The sequence below is a fragment of the Erpetoichthys calabaricus genome, chromosome 13 (genome assembly GCF_900747795.2).
Source record: "Erpetoichthys calabaricus chromosome 13, fErpCal1.3, whole genome shotgun sequence".
NCBI lineage: Eukaryota > Metazoa > Chordata > Cladistia > Polypteriformes > Polypteridae > Erpetoichthys > Erpetoichthys calabaricus.
Window position 1 is genome coordinate 30,256,959 of NC_041406.2, and position 23,660 is coordinate 30,280,618.

Consider the following 23,660-nt stretch of genomic DNA (forward strand, 5'->3'; position numbering starts at 1 on the left):
TCCTCTAGGGGCCCCTGTGGTATCCAGCAGGTCTGTGAATGAAAACTCCATTGTCCATAATGCCCTGCTGGAACTCGGGGCACCTCTATGTTGCAGGCAGGGCTCCACCTGGTGGCCTGGGGGTATTGGCCAGGATAAAAGGCCGGCCATGTCCCACACGAGATGTAGAGCAGCCTTATTTCTGATGTGATGAGACAACTCTACCTGTATTCAAAAGTATCTGCCTGCATTCCACAACAGAGCACATAAGATCATTTTTGGCATTACAGCGCTTCTCCTCTGTGTTCTAAGGGGCCAGAAAAGGTATATGATGAAAGTGTCTAAGCAGGTAGTTGCTATTACCTGGCACATGTAATGACGTGATTGCTGACACAATGAATAGTATACAGTAATCCCTCGCTACTTCGCGGTTCACTTTTCGCGGATTCACGACTTCGCGGATTTTATATGTAAGCATATCTAAATACATAACGCGGATTTTTCGCTGCTTCGCGGGTTTCTGCGGACAATGGGTCTGTTTACTTGCTTCCTCACTTGGTTTGCCCAGTTGATTTCATACAAGAGATGCTATTGGCGGATTGCTGAGAAGCTACCCAATCAGAGCACGCAGTTAAGTTCCTGTGTGCTGCTGATTGGCTCAGCGACGGGTGTTGCATTAACCAGGAAGTCTCATCTCACTCATTCATCATTAACATGCTAATGCTTCAGGGGCCGTGTCCAAGCACCAACAGAAGATGCAAATGATTGCAGAAAAGGTAAAAGTTTTGGATATGTTGAAGGAAGGGAACAGCTACACCGCTGCTGGACATCGATTCTCTTTATTTAAAAAGGAGGAAAAGCATATAAGATCTACAGCCGCAGTGTCCTTTAACCAGGGTGCAAAACGAGTTGCAAGTGGACGTGATAAGGCAGTAGTCTGGATGGAATCTGCTTTAGGAATCTTTGCAACAAGGTTGACGACGTCATGACCGCCTAAAAGCTGCTACGTGTACTTCGCTATACAGTAAGTGTAAACTTATCTACCGATTTCATATTGCTTAGCAGTTGTTCCTGTTTTTAATAGAGTAAATGGTGGGTTGTAAACAATACAGGGAGGGTTTAAAAACGTCCAAATACACGTTAAATAATTAAATAAATATAGTGTCCCTACTTCACGGAAATTCAGTTATCGCGGTCGGCCTTGGAACCTATCTCCCGCGATAAGTGAGGGATTACTGTATAACATATGAAAGACTGAGATCTGCAAAGGCAAGTTTGCCTCAAAATAAATGAATTGCGGTTTGACCGGGGACATGGAGACGTGATGTCAGTTATCCTCATCTTGGCATGATGTACGACTTGTGTGTTAACAGAATATAATAGCTTACAATTAACAAAAGCAACTTCACTCTCGCTAGATACCCTTACTGCATTATGAGTGCAACAAATTGATCGGATTATGTTAGAAAAATCAGACACTGCTGGTAAAAACAAATTCTGTTTTATGTATTGTGAGGGATCGCCGGCATCCTTACCTGGCTGGGACATCCTTCAAATAGAAGGACAGAGGACTTTGTCTCCCCCAAACCCAAGCTTGGATCCCCGCATGAGTGCTCACAAGGCATGCTAGGTATTGTATGCCTGTTGGGTCCCATAGGGAATGCCAGTGGCAGCTGTGTGATTTGGCAGTCCCTACTGTGTATGGCTCCGACCTCACCCGGAAGTGCTTTGGAGTAGCAACTTCATATAACCTGAAGCAATCCCAGGGATTGGAATGAAAGGAGCTGCTTGCCACTCTTGAGTTGAGCCAGATTCAGGAGGAAGGTGGAAGGAAGCTCGCATGGAGGAGTGAAATAGGCAGTGTGCACTGGCAGAGAGAGGAAGAAGACAAGGAGTTGTAGAGTGCTTTAATACTGTGTGCTTTTGAACTGTGTTTGCAGTGTGGGAAACATTTACCAGTAAGAGTTGCCCACAAGTAAAATCTTCTTGTTTACAATACTTTTGTCTAAGCCTGTTTGTACTGGGTATTTGGGGAGCTGGAGCATCCTCTGCCATCCTTTACTATGTACAGTATACCACACGAACACAGAATGCAACGCCTCCTCAGTCAGCTAAAGGCTTTCAGCACAGCGGGCATGATGGAGTGATGCTTGGCTGAGATATTCCCGACCTGTCAGCCAGTATTGAATGTAGCTGATATAAACTGACAAAAAAAAAAAAAAAGTCCATCACTGCAAATCTATAGCACTGGCCATCTTAAAATGAAATTGAAGTAAATGTATCTGAACATTATATTCAGCACTTTTTGAGGTTTATTTTTGTCATGTTAACACACATTATAATAATGGCTTGGAGAAATTAATTATTATGCAATCAGATTAATAATGCAACAAAAACATATTTCATTTCACATTTACTTATTCATACTCACATTTCATACTTTTTTTCGTTATTTATTGTCACATTCACAGTATTTTTATTTATTTGCATAATTTTAATTTTTTTTTATATTGTCAGAAATATTCCTTGATAGTTTTTCAGTTATATAATCATGCTGTGCTTTTGGCTTTTATTTCTGATGTCGGAAGCATTTATTAAAGCAGACTATTTTGGAAACATGATTTTAGTTTTTTGCTTTTTGGATAATGGTAAGAAGTTTTATAAAATCAATAAAAGAGCTGATCGGAATTAAAAAAAGGAGAGTGAGAGAAAGAAAAGAAAGAAGAGCGGCAAGTGAATCTAAGAATGTTCTGAGTTACCTTATATACATTGTGGGAGTTGGCCGGTCGTTCATCCCGGCCAATACCCCCAGGCCGCTAGATGGAGCCCTCCCTGTAGCATGGAAGTGCCCCAAAGACCAGCAGGGAATCCTGGACAATGGAGTTTTTATTCCCGACCCTGCTGGACACCGTGGGGCCCACCAGAGGACATTGCAGGGAGGCTCAAGGACTTACAGTACATGTGCCCTATAACCTGGAAGTGCGTCTTTATTACCGCGACAGAGGAAACGACGTACTTCCGGGATGAAGAAGGAGAGTTTTCATCCGACCCGGAAGTGCTAAGGAGTCACATGGACAAGGGTTCAGGAGCACTTCCGGGTCATGGACTATAAAAGACTGTGGGAAACCCAGACGAGTGAGCTGAGCTGGGAGGAAGGGTGGCTAAGTGTCTGGGAGTGGAGGATTGTTATTGTTTAATTGGATTATTGTATGAGTAGTGTGGAGTGGAGGGTGCTTAGTGCACATTATTATAATAAAAATAATAAGTATTGTACTTTTACCTGGTGTTTGGCGTGGTACCTGAGGGTTCAAGGGAGTGGTAGCGCCCCCTACTGCTACAACATCAAACAATACAGTAAACTTTCCACCTGAAAAGACTAAACATCTACATCTATGCACCAGGTTGTATGGCTTTCACTTTACTTTGCTTTTCTTTATGGCACTATCTATTTGAATAATGCTTAAAGATTGAAATTCTTTAAAGAATGTCTTCTTGCATGCACATTTGCTTTATTTTACCATTGGGGGTTGAAAACCAACTTCCTTTCAGAGTGATGGAGATAGAGAACACTTCCAGTATGACAGCTAAAGTGACAGTTATAAATGGGTGAAGTTTGAAGTTTGAAGAAACTACTGACAGACAGCAGACGACCATCATCAGGGGCACTGCAACTGTGAACTGCATATTCCCAAAGGTTGGGAAGTATAAGAATAGGCAAAGTAAAAGATAAAAATATAAATAAACAATATATAGTGGTACCTCTGGTCACGACCATAATTCGTTCCAAAACTCTGGAAGCGACCCGATTTGGTCGCGTCCCGAACGTAATTTTCCCATAAGATTGTATGTAAATGCAATTAATCCATTCCAGACTGTACAAACTGTATGTATATATATTTTTTTTAAGCACAAAAATAGTAAATTATACCATAGAATGTACAGTGTAATAGTAAACTAAATGTAAAAACATTGAATAACACTGAGAAAACCTTGAACAACAGAGAAAACTAACATTGTAAGAGTTCGCGCTAGACCCTTACGAACCGCTCGCTGTAAACACTTTTTTAATGAGTTTTAAGCACAGGGAAAAAAAATAACTTTTCAAACCATCCTCTACTGGCTTTAACTTCCTCACCTTTGCCACTCAAAGAAGGATTTTTTTTTCAGCAAATTGCCATGAATCTTTCTGGCTTTCTCGCATAAGATCGGCTCACTTAAGCTATCCCCTGCAAGTTGCTTCTCGTTCAACCACACTAGCAACAGTTTTTCCACCTCTTCCAGCACTTGTGGCCTCTGTTTGGAGAATGGGAAATCATTGGCACATACGAATGCGCGTGGGGAAACTGGCCGCCAGTGTTTTTGTTTGCCACAAGATTGTGTGGTCATGAACAGATGCAAAATTTTGGCAAACTGTTTGATCGTAACCTGATTTGTATGTGTTCGGAAACATTCGTGACCAGAGGTTCTACTGTACAGTGGGTCTACTTTAAAAAGAATCTGTGCATTTTGTCATGATTGGTTTTGTGCTGATTATTTAGTGTAATTATGTACTTATAGCTATTTGAGGTAGATGATTTTGTTCCTTTTATAAATTTTTTTATGCTTGCAAAGGTTGAGATTCTCTGTTTATTTTTTTTTTTTTTTGCAACGTCTTGGACACCATGTTAGGTCCTCAGTCACTGCCATTTTGAAAACCCATCGTTTGGTCCACTTTCCAAGCTTCTAAGAACATGGCCACTGAGGTCGTGACCTGTGCTTAATCGATGTGATGGAATAAAAGGACAGCTAGGAAGTCATTACCTTATCCTATCTACAGATACCAAATCTCTCAAGCCTTATGCAAATGTTACTTGTGTTATACTGTTGGTTTTGACCTTTTTGGACAAATAAAGTTCTATCTATCTATCTATCTATCTATCTATCTATCTATCTATCTATCTATCTATCTATCTATCTATCTATCTATCTATCTATCTATCTATCTATCTATCTATCTATCTATCTATCTATCTATCTATCTATCTATCTATCTATCTATCTATCTATCTATGTGATCTATGTGGATGACCTTAGCAAGGACCTTACCCGGCACTGATAGTGGTGTTATCCCCCTGTAGTTGCCACAGTTCCCTTCCAGATAGGGATGACAGTCCTATTTTCCAGTCAGTCATTTTTTTTTAATGATTAGCAGCTTCACAACAGGAGTGCACATTTTTACCAAATATTCTACAATTGGTTAATTCTAAATTTAAAGACTAAGTACAGAAACTTGAAAAAGAAATCAGATGATGAAATCCAACTACAATCAAAAACAAGACTTTTATTGGAGAACTGCTTATAAGAAAATCCTGCAAACACTGTAGCAAACCATGGTCAGTGCTGAGAAGAAGAAAAGCAATATTAAGAAGGAGAAGAAAGAAACAACTAACAAAAGCCATAGCGGTTTGTTGCATGTTGCTTGGCTACCTAGTAACAATGCCCTATTCAGTTCTTCAAAAATCTAATGACACAGTATTTGTAATGATTATAGGTAAAGTTAATCCCTGTTTGTTTATTTGGGTACTCACCTATAAACAAATAGAAATATTATTTAAGGAGGTTGCGTGTGGCAGATTTACTGAAGTCCTTCAAAGAAACAGGAAAGCAAGAAGCCCAAGAGTCAGCCACAATGAAGGCCCATCTGTTAGTCTTGATTTTGGGATGCTTAAGTGTAAAGACAGGTAAATACTTTGCTGTGAAATCATTTATTGGGTAAAATATATTTACATTTGTTGAGGCATTCAGGAAAATGTATATTGTAAAACAGAGAACTGACAATTTAAATAGGAGACTGAAACAATAGATGGATAAATGAAAGCTTTTTACACGATTAAAGTAGTCAATTGTTTTATACAATACAGCCCTTTAGTAGAAGAAGGCTACTATGAAAATGAAAGACTGAATAACTGATATGTAAAGCAGTAATTTTACCAGCAATTAATTCGTAATATACTTAAAAAATGCAGTAAATGTAGCCTATTTTCATCCTGACTCTTACTATAAGAAAATTTCTTGAAATGCTGTATATTTTCTGCCTAGAATATTAAGTTTTTATTTATATAAACCTGTATTATTTCTGTCAAAATGACAGCCTTGTGGAAGTTAAAACATATTTTGTCCATAACCAAACAATCTGGAACACTAATCAAAAGAATAATTTTGTGAAAGAGTGTTATTTCATATTTATACCACAGGTATAAAATGTGCATTAAAAAATTGACCAATTATTATAATTCTGAATAAGTATTAAGTGAAATAAGCACTCAGATTATGTAGTTATTAGTTTAAACAATTTGTCTCAATTATTCTTTAATATGTATAGTGTATATTAAAAAATTGATCAATAATTGATCTAAATAAATATTAAAAGACATAATTATTCAGATCACATAATTCACAATTGAAATGATTCATTTTGATTATTTTTTCATTAACGGCATTCATTTAAATGTAAAATTTACAAATAGGATAATTCTGAATAAATATTAATTGAAATAAGCATTCAGATCATGTAGTTAATGATTTAAACAATTTATCTGTACTATTATGTCATAAAAGGGATAAAGCGCAGATTAAAAAATTGATCAATATTACAATTCTGAATAAATATTAAAAGACATAAGCATTCAGATCATGTAGTTAATAATTTAAACAATTTGTCTTAATGATTTTTTCATTAAAGGTATTGATTTAAATTCAAAAGTTGACCAATAATTTAATTCTGAATGAAAATTAAATGAAATAAGCATTCACATCATGTAATTAATGATTTAAACATTTATGCCCTTTATTTTTTTTTGGTAAAAGGTATGAAATGTACATTAAAAATGACTAATAATATAATTCTGAATAAATATTAAATCAAATAGGCTTTCAGATCAAGTAGTTAATGATTTAAACAATTTATCTCCAGTATTCTTTTCATAAAGGGTATAAAATGTACATTAAAAATGACTAATAATAGAATGTTAAATAAATAAATTAATTAGATCATGTAGTTAGTAATTTAAACAATTTTTCTCCGTTTTTCTTTTCATAAAAAGTATAAAATGTATATTAAAAATAACCAATAATATAATTCTGAATAAATATCAAATGAAATAATCATTCAGATCATGTAATTAATAATTTAAACAATTTATGCCCTTTATTTTTTCTTAAAAGGTACAAAATGTAAATTAAAAATGACTAATAATATAATTCTGAACAAATATTAAATGAAATAAGCATCCAGATCATGAAGGTAATAATTTAAATATTTATCTCCATTATTGTAAGTGTATATTAAGAAATTGGCCAATATTATAATTCTGAATCAACACTAAATGAAATAAACATTCAGATCATGTAGTTCATGATTTAAACAATCATTCTCCAGATATAACATCACTTACAATATGTCAAATTAAGAGATTAAATTTTGCAACAGTTGTGGATTCCACAGCGTAAATGGTATAAAGTGCTCAAGTTCCATAACCTTCTGAATCCCACTGAGACATTTTCACTTAAGTATTAATCATATGCAGCTGATAACAGCGTACACATAATCCTTGTAACATGACAGACAACATTGAAAATTTACAGCAACCTCTTTCAAGAGTCTTCTTCTTAATAGCAGGTTTATCTACCTAAGCTAAAGTGTAGCTAAAGTTTAGGGTCACAAGAGACCACGGCCTATCCTGTGTGCATTGGGCATAAGCACAGAGCTACCAAGGTACAGAGCACCAGTCCAGTGCAGGGCTCATTCACACACTGGGCCAGTTTGGAGTTGCCAGTTAACTGTCATCTGTGCCTTTAAGGAAAAAAAGCAGGAGTATCTCAGCAGACATTTGGAAAATAAGCACTCCACATATGGGATATTAGCCATGTTGAGCAAATCTTTTTTGAAGTTTTGAGGTAGCAATGCCTCTGTGTGGCAACAGTGATAATTTCTAAAAGAAAGATTTCATACAGCAAATGCCATCAAGTTTATAAGAACCTAAACAAACATGTCCCTGAACACTGCACAAAGGCTGTGATTAGGTGCAGAATTCAAATCTAGGACATTCAACCCATGAGGCACCACCATGATTAAACACTGTTGCTGATTCATATTTTCATATTTAAAAATCCACAAACTGCTGTTACACCCAGGGCTGGTACATGCCTTATGCCCAGTGTCACTGGGATTGGAGTCTTAATAAGAACAATGCATGCTTACAAAGGGATAAATTAAAAAAAAAACATGGTTAACTCACACATTGCTATTACATAAATAATCAAACACTAATCCTTATTAGGTCCCAGGAGTATCCATCTCTGATCTAAAAGGCAGTAGTGGCTACAGATTTTCATTCCACCTCATTTCTTTATTAATGACTAGTTTTGCTGCTATTGGCCACTTTTTTACTTGCTGTTTAATTCTCAGACTCCTTTAATTGTTCCTTTTTTGTTAATTAGCATCCTAACAATAATGAGATATAAAATGAGCTAACATATGACCATCTAACCAATGTCCATAATTATATATCTGATAATAAAAAGGTGAAGGTTTTAGAAATGTTCATCAGCTCAAGTCCAAAAAACATTTTGACAGTACCCTTAGAAAAAATCGGGAGTGGTCTCTCCTAGACTTTCTCATATACTCATATATGTAAACCTCAAGACAATGATGATATTTTTATATTATGTACATTAAAGAACCATCAACAACAAATCAAATCAAATTAATAATATATTAAACAATTATTATGAAAGTAAATTTGAATAAATTGGACTCTGCAGCTGCATGAATAAAAGGTAAAGTACCACTTCTAGTTAACGGAAATAGCCCAAAAGTTGACAGAAATCTACATTTTGTACCTAATGCTTGTATGCAAAATTTCGTTGACCTAAGTGAAAACGTACTCGAGTTATCATGTTTAAATACATATATACTGTATATGTACACACACACACACAGACACACTGACATAATTCCAAAAATGGTATTTTTGGACTCAGGGAAGTCTAAAACGTTGAAATTCATCAAAATATTAAAATGGAATTTTTGGAGGATTCCAATACTTTCCCCATAATTCGTATACAAGAAATTCAGGGAGGTTTAAAATGTCGAGATTCATCAAAATCTTGACATTGAATCTTTGGATGATTATAATACTTTCCCTATACTTTGTATGCGAGAAAGTAAAAATGAAAAACAAAGGTTCTGAACATGTCTGCTATGGCAGAATGAGAGCACCAACAAGCCAAGGAAATAAATAACGGGTTTCATTAACAACAAGAATCGGCTTCTAATTAAGAAACTGGTTGGAGTGAAATTTGTTGGAGTTTGAAGTCACAACTTAGCTGCTCATCTGTAGGCTCACTTCACATCTCATTTTTGCTTGGCTGCCATTTAAAGATGAAATAATCAATTTGAAGGACTTGGAAAAAAGCCATTAAAAAGAAAAAAGAAAGAAATCAATTAACAGCAGAAATTGGTCACGGGTGAAGAAAGTGGCAGCAAAGAAAACCTGCAGCCACTGTGGTCCTCCAGGATTGGAGTTGGATACCCCTGAAAATGACTACGAAATTTTAGAAATCATAAGGTACATAAAACTCCCTGAAGCAAAGTAACATAGTTAAACTTATTAAATCAAATAGGAAAAATTGGACATATACAAATACTCTTGTTTTATCTACTGTCGGGATGGCATGACTGCACATTTATAGTCGTGAGTGGCTCACACTAAGGCATGGTAAGTTGAGCGATGATTTGAAATGAGCCCTGGGATGTCGTATCCATCTGTCCTGTGGTGGACTTGTGTCCCCCCTGGCATTTGGTTGCCTGGTATGCTTCATTTCTTTTTGAACCTTCAATGGAGTAAGACTGTTTAGATAATGGATTGATGATTACTTGTCACCAGTTTTACCAGTTTTTTTATTTAGACAAAAATCAGTCAGTCAGTCAGTCATTTTCCAACCCGCTATATCCTAACACAGGGTCACGGGGGTCTACTGGTGCCAATCCCAGCCAGCACAGGGCACAAGGCAGGAACAAACCCTGGGCAGGGTGCTAGCCCACCACAGGGCACACACACACACACACCAAGCACACAACAGGGACAATGTTAGGATCGCCAATACACCTAACCTGCATGTCTTTGGACTGTGGAAGGAAACTGGAGCACCCGGAGGAAACTCACGCAGACACGGGGAGAACATGCAAACTCCACGCAGGAAGCGAACCCGGGTCTCCTAACTGCGAGGCAGCAGCGCTACCACCATGCCACCGTGCCGCCCTAGACAAAAGTCAACTAAAGCTAAATAAAGATTCAGCTCACTTTTAAGGAGCTGATATTAGGTAGACAGCAGGTTCTGGTGGCTAAGGCAACGAACATTAAACTATAAAGCTGCTCGTTCAGTTTATTTTAGTATTGCGTTTCTAACTTAATGTGGGTGCAGAGTTTTGTGACAAGTTCAAAGGTAGATGTAAATACTGTCTTTATTTGGAAATGACTAATTGCATAATGATCACAAGTAAAGACACAGTTTTTTTTTAAACAAACCGGATAACAAAGGGGTTCGAAATGGATTAATATAAATGGAGCCTAGCGCTATCTGGTCATTAATTATTTGTTGAAGTATTCTTTGTTGACCATTTACATGCTGTGTGTATCTGAGAATGGGGAACCTTGAGGTTCTGCAAGTGTAAAAAATAATATTGCATCTATGAAGTAAAATTGAAGTAAATTATTTCTCCTTGAAGTCACTTATGGAGAAGATTCATTATTGAAATATAACTAAAAAGAAAGTTGTTCTCAATTTGAGATCCCTGAATGTGTAATCACAAAGTTTTTTAGAATTTTGTGATATGAATCCCACAGAACAACATAAGCTTGTCTGCATTTTTCAGCAGTATAGACCATTGTTTTAAAACAAATAAAGTCCTGAACAGCGATGGAGCATAATGTGTTTACATGGCTTTGATTAAAAAGTAGCCTAAATCTTTAAAACTACACTGACAAATTAATTTACATTTCAGCTTTTTCTGCTTGTTGCAGGGTCCTCAGTGATGTAACTAAAGTATTGTGCTGCTATTTAAAATTCTCACTTTTCAAACCCTTTCTTTGATCAGTCCTATAATCCTGTTAAATTACAAGATCCTGAATAACATCGGCAGTGATGCAAAAAAAGCAAAAACTTGACACTCCTTCTAAGTCACTTATAAAACAAACACAAATTGATCAGTTAAAATATAAACATTAACCATTGAACTGTACAGATCACCAAGTAATAACGTCAGAAGTTCTGGCAAAGAATAAATGGCGTTCAGGTGTTATTATGAAACACACACTTATACGTTATCAAACCTGTTTACCTTAGTTTGAGGGTGTGGGAGATTATGAAACATATACAAAAATATAATAAAGCTGATTACCCAGCATTAAGTAACCTCTAGCATGCCATTACACGTAGACCTGACAAACATGGAGCATTTGTGTTGGTGTGCATTATTTGTCTAGCATTACAAATCAGGGTAAATAAAATGATGGATGGATGAATGAATGATTGATGTACCATAACCATGCACTTCAATTTTCGATTTTCTTAATCCACTTGCTTCGTTACAACCTGCTAGAGAAATGGAGCCGGGCCTGGGAGTGTTTGTTTTTTAGTATCCTTAATGTTTTTGTAAATTTTGTAATTTCCCTTGCTGCCTTGTTTGTTCTGTTTTTAGTTTCATAGTATGGTTTGTTACCTTATTCCCAAAGAATTGAGAGACAAGTGACACAAATGAAACAAAAAGGGTATAAGGCTTCCAAAAAGTCCCATAAAACAGTTCACTAGCCTGCCCAGCTATGGCCTTACCCCAGGCAGTCAACCCCCAGCCACAACAGGCAGGGTTCGGCCTGCAAACACCTAAAATGGGGCCCCGGCTTTTAAAGTTCAAAATGTCAGCAAAATATCATTATGTGGACTTAAGAAGGTCTTCAGAATACGATCTTACTTGGTAACTTACTTCATTTATTTATTTTTCTCTTTGTGAAAAAGTGCCTTTTTTAACTTTATACAAAAATTATACTTAACCAGCCATCATCTGTGCCCCATGTTTTTTTCTGAAGAACTCATTTTAATGTAATTGGTGGGATCCACCATAATGACCAATATGAAAGGCTGGAAGCATAACTCTTATCTGACTGAGAATCAGGTTTGGCACCTGTCTGGTGAAGGCTATAAAATAACTTTAGTACTGGGCATACTGTAGCAGCCGTACTTGTGCAGAGTTATCTTCTGCAGCATTGACTCATCAGTTTTATTTCCACTGCTACAGCATTATACTTCTTATCTTTAAGTGAAAGTTTTGGTATGAGTTTATTATTTCAAGATGTCTTATCCAAAGTACTGGAAACAAAAACAGAAATACATCATCATCTATCTGTGTAATAATAAAAATAATAATACTTTTTATTTATGTAGCACCTAACCCATGCTCAATACGCTCCCCAGAAATTCAGAAAGAATAACAGGTCATACACAACATACTTGATAAAGATAAATACAATAACAACAATATTTATTTATATAACACATTTTCATACAAACAATGTAGCTCAAAGTGTATTACATGATGAAGAAAGAGAAAAAAGACAAAATAAATAAGAATTAAAATAAGGGAACACTAATTAACATAGAATAAAAGTAAGGTCCGATGGCCAGGGAGGACAGAAAAAATGAAAAATAACTACAAATGGCTGGAGAAAAAAAAAATCTGCAGGGGTTCCGAGGCCACGAGACCACCCAGCCCCCTCTAGGCATTCTACCTAAGTAAATGACCTCAATCAGTCCTCATTGTATTCAGGGTTCACATGGAAGAACTTGATGATGACAGTCATGTGGACTTCTGGCCTTTAATCCATCAATGTAGGGACATCATGGTGCTTTGATCAGGTGGTGGTGGCGCAGATCACCACCACAGAAAACTGGAAAAGAAACAGAAGAGAAAGTAGGGGTTAGTAAGGATTTTGGAGCCACCATGAATAATAATGATAATTAATTGAATATACAGAGCATCAGGATTTACCTAAGATGAAGCTACGAGAAGGCCATATTAAAGTAATGTGTTTTCAGCAGTTTTTTAAAGTGCTCCACTGTTTCAGCCTGGCGAATTCCTGTTGGCAAGCTATTCCAGATTTTAGGTGCATAACAGCAGAATTTCTTTTAAGTTTAGCTCTTGGAATTCTAAGCAGACACTCATTTGAAGATCTAAGGTTACAATCTGGAGTGTAAGGTGTAAGACATTCTGAAATATAAGATGGAGCAAGATTATTTAAGGCTTTGTAAACCATAAGCAGTATTTTAAAGTCAATTCTAAATGACACCGGTGTAGCGATATCAAAACTGGAAAGATGTGCTTGGATTTTCTTTTCCTAGTTAAGATTCTGGCAGCTGCATTCTGCACTCGTTGAAATCGATTGATGTCTTTTTTTGGTAGTCCTGAGAGGAGTGCATTGCAGTAATCTAGCCGACTGAAAACAAAAGTGTGAACTAATTTCTTGCTATTATTTCTTAAGTGAAAAAATGCTGTCCTAGTAAACTGATTACTATGTGATTCAATCAATAGTTACCCCTAAATTCATTACCTCTGTCTTGACTTTTAATCCTAATACAAGTTTATTTATAATACAGTAACCTAATTATATACATTATTGCCAATCACTAAATACATTACAATACACAACACATACAATACACTACAATACATTATATACAAAGCAATAAAAAAGAATATATGACTTTAAACAAGAATAAAATACAAAACTAAGAATATGCCAAGAAAACCATGAACAAATAACATAATTTGTGGTACAAACACAAATCTTCATGGGCATCTGGAGAGAGTGGTTAAACTGAAAGAAGGGTCACAAGGTCAAGGTGAGTTAAATGTCTTCCTGAACAAATGAGTTTCATGTTGTTTTTTGAAAGAATTGTGTCGGATGAACTCATTAATTTAGGGAGGACATTCCAAAGTTGGCTTCAGCACTCTGCCAATGATACATTGTGATGAAATAAATAAATAAATAGATAGATAGATAGATAGATAGATAGATAGATAGATAGATAGATAGATAGATAGATAGATAGATAGATAGATAGATAGATAGATAGATAGATAGATAGATAGATAGATAGATAGATAGATAGATAGAACTTTATTTGTCCAAAAAGGTCAAAACCAACAGTATCACACAAGTAACATTTGCATAAGGCTTGAGAGATTTGGTATCTGTAGATAGGATAAGGTAATGACTTCCTAGCTGTCCTTTTATTCCATCACATCGATTAAGCACAGGTCACGACCTCAGTGGCCATGTTCTTAGAAGCTTGGAAAGTGGACCAAACGATGGGTTTTCAAAATGGCAGTGACTGAGGACCTAACATGGTGTCCAAGACGTTGCAAAAAAAAAAAAAATAAACAGAGAATCTCAACCTTTGCAAACATAAAAAAATTTATAAAAGGAACAAAATCATCTACCTCAAATAGCTATAAGTACATAATTACACTAAATAATCAGCACAAAACCAATCATGACAAAATGCACAGATTCTTTTTAAAGTAGACCCACTGTACAGTAGAACCTCTGGTCACGAATGTTTCCGAACACATACAAATCAGGTTGATAGATGCTATATTAATCACAATAGGAAATTCACATACTCCAGCAGCAGCATACTAATAAAAAACAATATTAAATTAAAGAGTGATAACAATGCAGGTATACTGTACAGACAGACAGTAACTTTGTATAATGTTAACGTTTACCCCCCCGGGTGGAACTGAAGAGTTGCATAGTGTGGGGGAGTAACGATCTCCTCAGTCTGTCAGTGGAGCAGGATAGTGACAGCGGTCTGTCACTGAAGCTGCTCCTCTGTCTGGAGAAGATACTGTTCAGTGGATGCAGTGGATTCTCCATGATTGATAGGAGCCTGCTCAGTGCCCGTCGCTCTGCCACGGATGTCAGGCTGTCCATCTCCATGCCTACAATAGAGCCTGCCTTCCTCATCAGTTTGTCCAGATGTGAGGCGTTGCTCTTCTTTATGCTACCTCCCAGCACACCACCGCATAGAAGAGGGCGCTCGCCACAACTGTCTGATAGAACATCTGTAGCATCTTATTGCAGATGTTGAAGGATGCCAACCTTCTAAGGAAGTATAGTTGGCTCTGTCCTTTCTTACACAGAGCATCAGTATTGGCAGTCCAGTCCAATTTATCATCCAGCTGCACTCCCAGGTATTTATAGGTCTGCACCCTCTGCACACAGTCACCTCTGATGATCACGGGGTCCATGAGGGGCCTGGTCCTCCTAAAATCCACCACCAGCTCCTTGGTTTTGCTGGTGTTCAGGTGTAGGTGGTCTGAGTCGCACCATTTAACAAAGTCATTGATTAGGTTCCTATACTCCTCCTCCTGCCCACTCCTGATGCAGCCCACGATAGCAGTGTCATCAGCGAACCTTTGCACGTGGCAGGACTCCGAGTTGTATTGGAAGTCCGATGTATATAGGCTGAACAGGACTGGAGAAAGTACAGTCCCCTGCAGCGCTCCTGTGTTGCTGACCACAATGTCAGACCTGCAGTTCCTGAGACGCACATACTGAGGTCTGTCTTTAAGATAGTCCATGATCCATGCTACCAGGTATGAATCTACTCTCATCTCTGTCAGCTTGTCCCTAAGGAGCAGAGGTTGGATGGTGTTGAAGGCGCTAGAGAATACGCCAAATCATGGGTTAACTGAGGTCGCCAAGCTATGACGTTTGTCAGTCTCATCTTGGCATAACAGATAACTTTTGTGTCAATGTTAGTGTTACTGCTTATCATTAACAAAAGCAGCATCATTCTCGCTAGGTCCCTTTATTGTAACATGAATGCTGTCCATCCATCCATCCATTTTCCAACCCGCTGAATCCGAACACAGGGTCACAGGGGTCTGCTGGAGCCAATCCCAGCCAACACAGCGCACAAGGCAGGGAACCAATCCTGGGCAGGGTGCCAACCCACCGCAGGAAACACACAAACACACCCACGGGCCAATTTAGAATCACCAATCCACCTAACCTGCATGTCTTTGGACTGTGGGAGGAAACCGGAGCGCCCGGAGGAAACCCACGCAGACACGGGGAGAACATACAAACTCCACGCAGGGCGGACCCGGGAAGCGAACCCGGGTCCCCAGATCTTCCAACTGCGAGGCAGCAGCACTACCCACTGCGCCACCGTGCCACCCCATGAATGCTGTAAAATGTCAAAATCATGTTAGGAAAACCAGGCAGTGCTGCAAATTTCCTTTTTATGTTGGCATGTACAACCAAATTATATGGAAATGAATAAAACCATCTTGTCAATTATTTCATGGCTTCCATTACAGCGGGCATACTGGAACTAAAGCTTGGCTGTGATATTCCTAACCTGTCGGGCAGTTCCCTCTGTTAGGTGCCTCTTGCTATTAAACCATTGTTAAGATTAGGATTAAGATTATTGTTAAATCCTAAATATATGATCAGTCAGTCTGCCTTTCTAATGCTGGGTCCAACTCAGTTCATAATTCCAAAACAACGACTTCTGAAAATAAAAAATTGGCTCATAAGCCAGTCATCGTCATGAGCAAAAAAACATGACTGGTCTCTAAAAGCTGGTTGCCTTCATATACAGTAGGACCATTTGCATAGTCTCCAAGAAGGTCCCAACATGCCATATTGTGTCCAACTATTAGACTATAAATGGGTTAAAGGGCATGAGATTTAGAGCTTTCCATTTGCAGGGAGTGAATCACACTCATATTTTTTACTGCGCTTTGGCTTCTAATCCAGAGAAGTGACCACAGGTAGCAGATATAAACTGTCAAAAAAACAAAAACGTTCTTCAGTGCAAATACGCAGCATTGGCCCCCTTAAAAGGGAATTAAATCTGAGTGGGAACATCATATACATCACTTTTGAGGTTGAATATATTTGTCACGTTAACACACATTATAGTAGTGACTTGGTGATATGAATTATTATACTTGTGAGTCGTCATTTGGCTGGTTTGCCTTACTTGATCAAAGGTGTCATTTCCCACTTTCATCAAAATGTTATGTACGGAGGGGACAGAGTTACCGTAAATATACTCGAGTTTGTTTTACAAATCCTGAACGTTGTGTGCACACATTTCAAACCTCTTTTTGTGTGTAATGAACTTTTATTGAAGTCACTTTCATTCAGTCTGTTTGCCTTTCCTGGTGTTAGGTGCAACACCGACTTGTGTTTCATTGCCTGCTTGTTGTATTCTAATTAGTCTGCCTGATGTGGCAGTACAACATTGCCCTGACCGGAAGCCTCATGAGCATTAGCTTGATTATAAATCCTGTTTATGTCATGTACAGAAACAAAGAAGGACAAATCAAGTGGTGTTGCAAGCAATCAAATGGTGGGCTATTTGTTATTGCAATCCACGTGGGTGTGGAAAGCATTGTGTTCAATAAGAAGAGAAATCATCAATGGGGTTGAATTAAGTTGTACTTTGTGAAATTTACTTTGTTCACTTGGTACCTTGTGATATCCCTGTATTCATCCGTCCCTTGCATTTATTGATTAGTTCTGGCCTCTTTGGTATCATTGAGGGTTGAGAGGGTCCCTAGGAGACTGTAACTCACACAGTGGTTCTCTTTACTTTTCTGCAGGTACAGATTAACCTCCTGAAGCCGTATTGGTGAGTGTGTGTGTGTGTCAGATTTCACTATTTGTTTTACTCTTTGACAGCTTATGGACTGCAGTGCTATTCCTGCACTTTATCTTTATCCAACACAGACTGTAATAAGAACACTCAGAACTGCACAATAGAGACCAGCTGCTACTCCACTGTCACCAGTGCATGTGAGTATACCACTCAATGGTCCAAAAATCAAAGAATGGAGGAAATTATTTTATTTTGGGATCTTGCTAAATGTTTAAGTCACAAGCCCTGGCTGAACACGAGTTGTTGTTTTTTTTCTCTTTTCAAACACCAGTGACGCAGTTTGTGTTTAAAGTTAAGTAACACTATGTAAGATTTGGATTGTGAATTGCTTATCCTTCCAAGACATTTAACAGCCATCAATACTTGGTTGTATCATTGCGGGCCAGTCTCCCAAATGTTATTATGCAGTATTTTTGCTTACCTTTTGGAATACATATATTTTTTAAAATAATTTTCAAGATAAAGTAATAGTGATTTTTATTACTTGATTTCAAATTCTTATAAGACTCTTTGTTTTCTTAATAGTGGGGATATCGTCAATCACTAAAGGATGTGGTGTCTCTACAATGTGCAGTAGTAACATCAACGTAGTCGTGGCATCCACTTCAACAACCTGCTGCAGTACAAACCTGTGCAATGTGAACAGTTCATCCACCTTCAGTCTGAATGTCTTGCTGCTGGCAGCCTGTGCGGTGGCGCTCTTCATGTCTAAGAAGATTACCGAATAGATCAGTTTTGATTATGTATTGCCTTTTAAGTTTGCAAATTGATATTATGTTTGACATAAATCGCTCTTAATTGTCTTGCTTTAAATGGTAAAATAAAGCTTGTTTATTTGTAATAATATATCCATCCATCCATCCATTTTCCAACCCGCTGAATCCGAACACAGGGTCACGGGGGTCCGCTGGAGCCAATCCCAGCCAACACAGGGCACAAGGCAGGAACCAATCCCAGGCAGGGTGCCAACCCACCGCAGTGTAATAATATATGACTCAGAATAATTATCCTACAGAAAAATGTTACATGTCAATCCAGAATGTTATTTTTGGAAAAAGTAAAGAAATCATTTCAATATTTCATGTCGTCCATTCTGTAATTGCTTAATATCAATTGTTGTATTTTCTGTAAAAATGACATACATTAAATAGATGTTACATAAAATACAAAATAATAATAAAAATGAATTACTAAACCAAATGTCAGTCATTGTCCAACCCGCTATATCCTAACACAGGGTCACGGGGGTCTGCTGGAGCCAATCCCAGCCAGCACAGGACGTAAGGCAGGAACAAACCCCAGGCAGGGCGCCAGCCCACCGCAGGGCACACACACCCACCCACCAAGCGGACAATTTAGGATCGCCAATGCACCTAACCTGCATGTCTTTGGACTGTGGGAGGAAACCGGAGCGCCCGGAGGAAACTCACGCAGACACAGGGAGAACATGCAAACTCCACACAGGGAGGACCCAGGAAGCGAACCCAGGACTCCTTACTGCGAGGCAGCAGCGCCACCATGCAGTGTCACATTTTTAGCTTGCAAGCCAGGCACTTTAAATGTTTTTGTATCTTCAGAACCTCCAAATCCTGGACTATGATTCATGGAACTACATCTCACTTATTTACTATGCGTAGGCTCTCAGCAGCAAGGGCACCACTGTGATGGCATATATCAAGGTAATGTTTTGCATAACAGTTTGACCGATATTAAAAGAAGTCCTTTATTTTTGCAATATGGGAAATGGCAAGGGTGCAGAAGTACTGTACATGTAACTGTATGCAAGGAGGAGAAATGTATGTGCCCTCGCAATGGCAGAGGAAATATGATCAGAAAGTTCCTAGACATGTTTGACCCTCCATCATTAATGGGAAAAGGGCAATAAACGACAGGTAAGAGGCCACAATGCCTTCTTGTATCACCATGTTGCTATCTGGGATATCTAGGACCATTTTACCCATTCATGGACAAAGCCAAGTTGGGTTGGCAGGTTTCCAGTAGTCAAACCTGCCTCAAACGTGGCAACATAAAAAAGACTAGAAAACACCAATCTCCCTGTTTATTAAACAGCTGTATGTGAGAAACTTTCTTTTGTAAGGTTAGGTCAGCATGTACTGGTACAGTGTGCTGCTGCACCCACCACACGACAAAACAGCTTGGGATCTTTGTAGACAATTCCCCATGCAAACACACAGTCCAGTCTCACCCGCCGGAAATAACCATCTATCTGCCACAGCCAGGTGTTACGTGGGCATCCCATTGGACTGGTTAAGCGGCTCAGGTCCTCGACAATGAGAATCCTGTGAGCTGGATCACCCTTGGGGAACTGTACCACATGGCCATAGTGCCCCACAATGCAGGTAATGTGCCTCATTTGGTACTCAGCTCGTTGGACACAAAGTCAAACTAGTGGTACCCAAGGATTCTCAGAAGAGACACAGTACTAAAGAAGTCCAGTCTTCGTCTCAGGTCACTGGATAGCGTCCACGTCTCACAACCATATAGCATAACAGGAAGCACCATGACTCTAAAGACTTGGACCTTTGTCCTTTTGCATAGATATCGGGAGTGCCACACACCCCTTTCCAGCAACCTCATGGCCCCTATGCTCTCCCAATCTGTCTACTGACTTCATACAAAGAGTAACCAGAGACATGCATGTTGCTGTCGAGGAAAGTAAACCTATCAACAAGGTTGACATCGGGAACTAAGCTCTGCAGGGTATTGATTCCAGCCTTATTGCTCAGGATCTAAATAATGGACACTGTGATTGGTAAGTGTGCAGAGACAGCCGGAGAGCAACTGACACCTATAAAATTATGGATTCATATTTGAAATTGAAACAAGCTCACCATATGCTACCTTGGCTCTGAGGCAAGCTAAGGTGCTACATAACAAATAGAGGTATGCCAGTTTAATTCTTACCTGTAACTGGCTTTTTGAGCCTGCTTGAAACCCTTCATGCACATGTGCTTTAATTACAAAATGAAAAACAAAACAAAGGTACAGTTTCAGAATTAGGGTGGGCAGCATTGTTGCCAAGTGGATAACACCATTGCTGCATGGACTGTCCTGGAGCTGAATCCCATGCCCTAACATTTGTTTGTGTGCCGTTTCCATGTTCTTCCCATACATAAAGATTTATTCCACATACTAAATGCATGAGTTTAAAATGGACTGACTACTCTGCATTGGCCTTTTCTGAATAATTGTGTCTATAAAGCCTGCAATGGAGGCAGAGGAATAGATGTGCTATAAATTCCTCAGTGGTGGAGATTCTAATAATGTTCTAGCCAGACTTACTGTAATAGTAAACACAATCTGTGCATGAAACAATAATGACCCTACAATGTAATTCAGAAAGTATTCAGATCCACACACTTTCTGCACACTTTACTTTGTTGTAGATTTAATTTTAAATTGATAAATTAGACATTTTCCCCATGAAAATATACTTAATAATCCATAATGACAAACCAAAATGTGTTTTCAGAAAGGTTGCAAATGAGTTAAAAATCAGAAACTGAAATCACCCTTATCTACCATATAATTAAAATGCAAAGGTTTGTGTGTTCAGTCTCTCTCAGCAATCTGATTGGTCAGTTTGGCTTTGGTGACACGAGGCAATACGGGTGTGACACACACAAACAAAGAGGAGTAAAGGCATACAAAGCCAGACAGAGAGAATCACCTTCAAGAGTATGAAATGCAGGACTTAACAGAAATGCACTTGAGAGAGGCAGTGCCAGTGAAGAGGCACACATGCAAATATGGTTTTGAGTGTCCCCAGGAGCACATTGGCTTCAATAACTATGAAATGAAAGAAATTTGGGACCAACAAGGCTCTTCCTAGAGTTAGTCATCTGGCCAAACTGAGAAACTGGGCAAAAATGGTCTTGGTCAGGGAAGTGAATAAAAAAATCCAATGGTCGTTCTAATGGAGCTTCAGAGGTTCTCTGCTGAGGTGGGAGAACCGGTCAGAAGGACGACCATTTCAGCACCACTCCACCAATCAGGTGTTTATGGTTGACTGGCTAGTTGGAAGTCACACTGGAGTAAAAGGCACATGACAACCCACTTGGGGTTTGCCAAACTGCATTTAATAAATTGTGGTCTGATGAGACAAAATTTTAAGTATTTTGACAGACCTCCAAGCACAATGTCTGGTGAAGACCAGGCACTGCTCATCAGCTACCTAATACCATCCCTATGATGAAGGATAGTGGTGTCAGAATCATGCTGTGGGGGTGCTTCTCAGCAAAGGGGCAGGGAAACTGGTCAGAATTAAAGGAAAGATGAATGCAGTCAAATAAAGAGAGGTCCTTGAAGAAAACCTGCTCCAGAGTGTATGTGACCTCAGACATGGGCAGTAGTTCACCTTTCAGTACGACAATAACCTGAAACATACAGCCATGACAACGTTGGAGGAGCTTCAGGACGAGTCTCTGACTGTCCTTCAGTGGTCCAGACAAAGCCCAGGCTTAAACACCATAGATCATCTGTGGAGAGACCTGAAGATGGCAGTATACAGATGTTTGCCTTCCAATACAATGGAGCTTGATAGGAACTGCCAGGAGGAAAGGGAAAAACTGCCCAATTCCAGGTGTGCAAAGCTTTTACAGACGTATCCAAGAAGACTCAAAGCTGTAATTGCTGCTAAAGGGGCTTCTACAAAGTACAGAATTTCAGTTCTAAATACTTATATGAATGAAAGGCTTCATTTTTGATTTGGAATAAATTTGCAGATCTTTCTTAAGCACAATGTTCCACTTTGTCATGATGAGTTACTGAGTGTAGTTTGATGGACATTAAATTTACAGCACAATAAAGTGTGTAGAAAGGGATGGGTCTGAATACTTTTTGAACTCACTGTGTAAGTAACATTAGACTTGACAAAAACATTTTGAATATTTTCCACCATGCTATAAATTTCATTGTTAAACTCATTCCTTTATGCTTTGGCCCTGTGATGAGCTGGGTTGGTTCATGTCTGGCACCCAGTGCTATCAGAATTCCAATCAAGCGCCTCACAAATGGATTACACGGGTCTGAGAATGTTATAGTACATTACAGCAGGGGTCCTCAATCACAGTCCTGGAGGACCACAGTGGCTGCAGGTTTTTGCTCCAACCCAACTGCTTAATAAGAAGCACTTATTGCTCAAGCAACACTTCTGCTTCATTTTAGTTGTTTCACTCGTTAAGATTTTGAGCCCTTGCTACTTATTTTAGTCTTAAACAGCTGTACTCTTGGTTTTTAATTGCTCCTAATTAGCAATACGAAGCAAATGACAAAAGAGACCAGCATTTCTCCATTTAGCTTGTTACCATTTACTCCTGTGTGTATTTATCGTGCACTATTGGGTTTAATTAAATACTTGGAAGGAAAGTGGAGAGAAAAAAGTGAAGGACTGAGAATTACTCCTCCATTTTTGCCTTCAAATCATTTGGATGAAATCCTTAGAAAGTGGAAGAAACTCCAGGGTATGGGAATGACCTGACGTAGCAGAGTTAAAGCACTAACAAGACATGAAATTAAATTATTAGCAAGAATTGCTTGCTAATTAAGTAACCGGGATAAAACAAAAACCTGCAGCCACTGCGGCCCTCCAGGACTGTGATTGAGGACCCCTGCATTACAGTATATTTATGTTCTGTACCCAGACAGTCTTATCACAAGGACCCGCAATATTAGAGACAGACTGAAAATTATTGAGCAGCCATTATCTTGGGTTAATCAGTTTAACTAAACAGGGATGGTAGGGATACTAATTATAAAGTACTTATGTTGTGACCAATGAGATTTTAAGGCTTTAAACTTTAATAAAAGAGTCAATGAAGGAGATACAGAATTTATGGCATGTTAGGAATGCAGGCTTTAAGTATATAGGATTAAGGATGACAAAC

At 38.5% G+C, this 23,660-nt stretch overlaps 1 protein-coding gene across 1 annotated transcript; it reads left to right on the forward strand.

Annotated features, from left to right (window-relative positions):
• Positions 1-5,575: 5,575 nt before the first annotated feature.
• On the forward strand, positions 5,576-18,954 carry LOC114664092 (prostate stem cell antigen-like). The gene is made up of 3 exons (XM_028818067.2): positions 5,576-5,699; positions 17,778-17,891; positions 18,280-18,954. Exons 1-3 carry the CDS (start codon positions 5,648-5,650, stop codon positions 18,480-18,482), a joined length of 369 nt encoding a protein of 122 aa, XP_028673900.1. The 5' UTR covers positions 5,576-5,647; the 3' UTR covers positions 18,483-18,954.
• The last annotated feature ends 4,706 nt before the right edge of the window (positions 18,955-23,660 follow it).

Bases quoted from the DNA above. Each gene is read 5' to 3' on its own strand.
- LOC114664092 (XM_028818067.2), top strand. From the start codon at position 5,648: ATGAAGGCCCATCTGTTAGTCTTGATTTTGGGATGCTTAAGTGTAAAG. The intron at 5,700-17,777 runs GTAAATACTTTG...ACTCTTTGACAG, and splicing joins ATGCTTAAGTGTAAAGACAG to CTTATGGACTGCAGTGCTAT. The intron at 17,892-18,279 runs GTGAGTATACCA...TTTTCTTAATAG, and splicing joins CTCCACTGTCACCAGTGCAT to TGGGGATATCGTCAATCACT.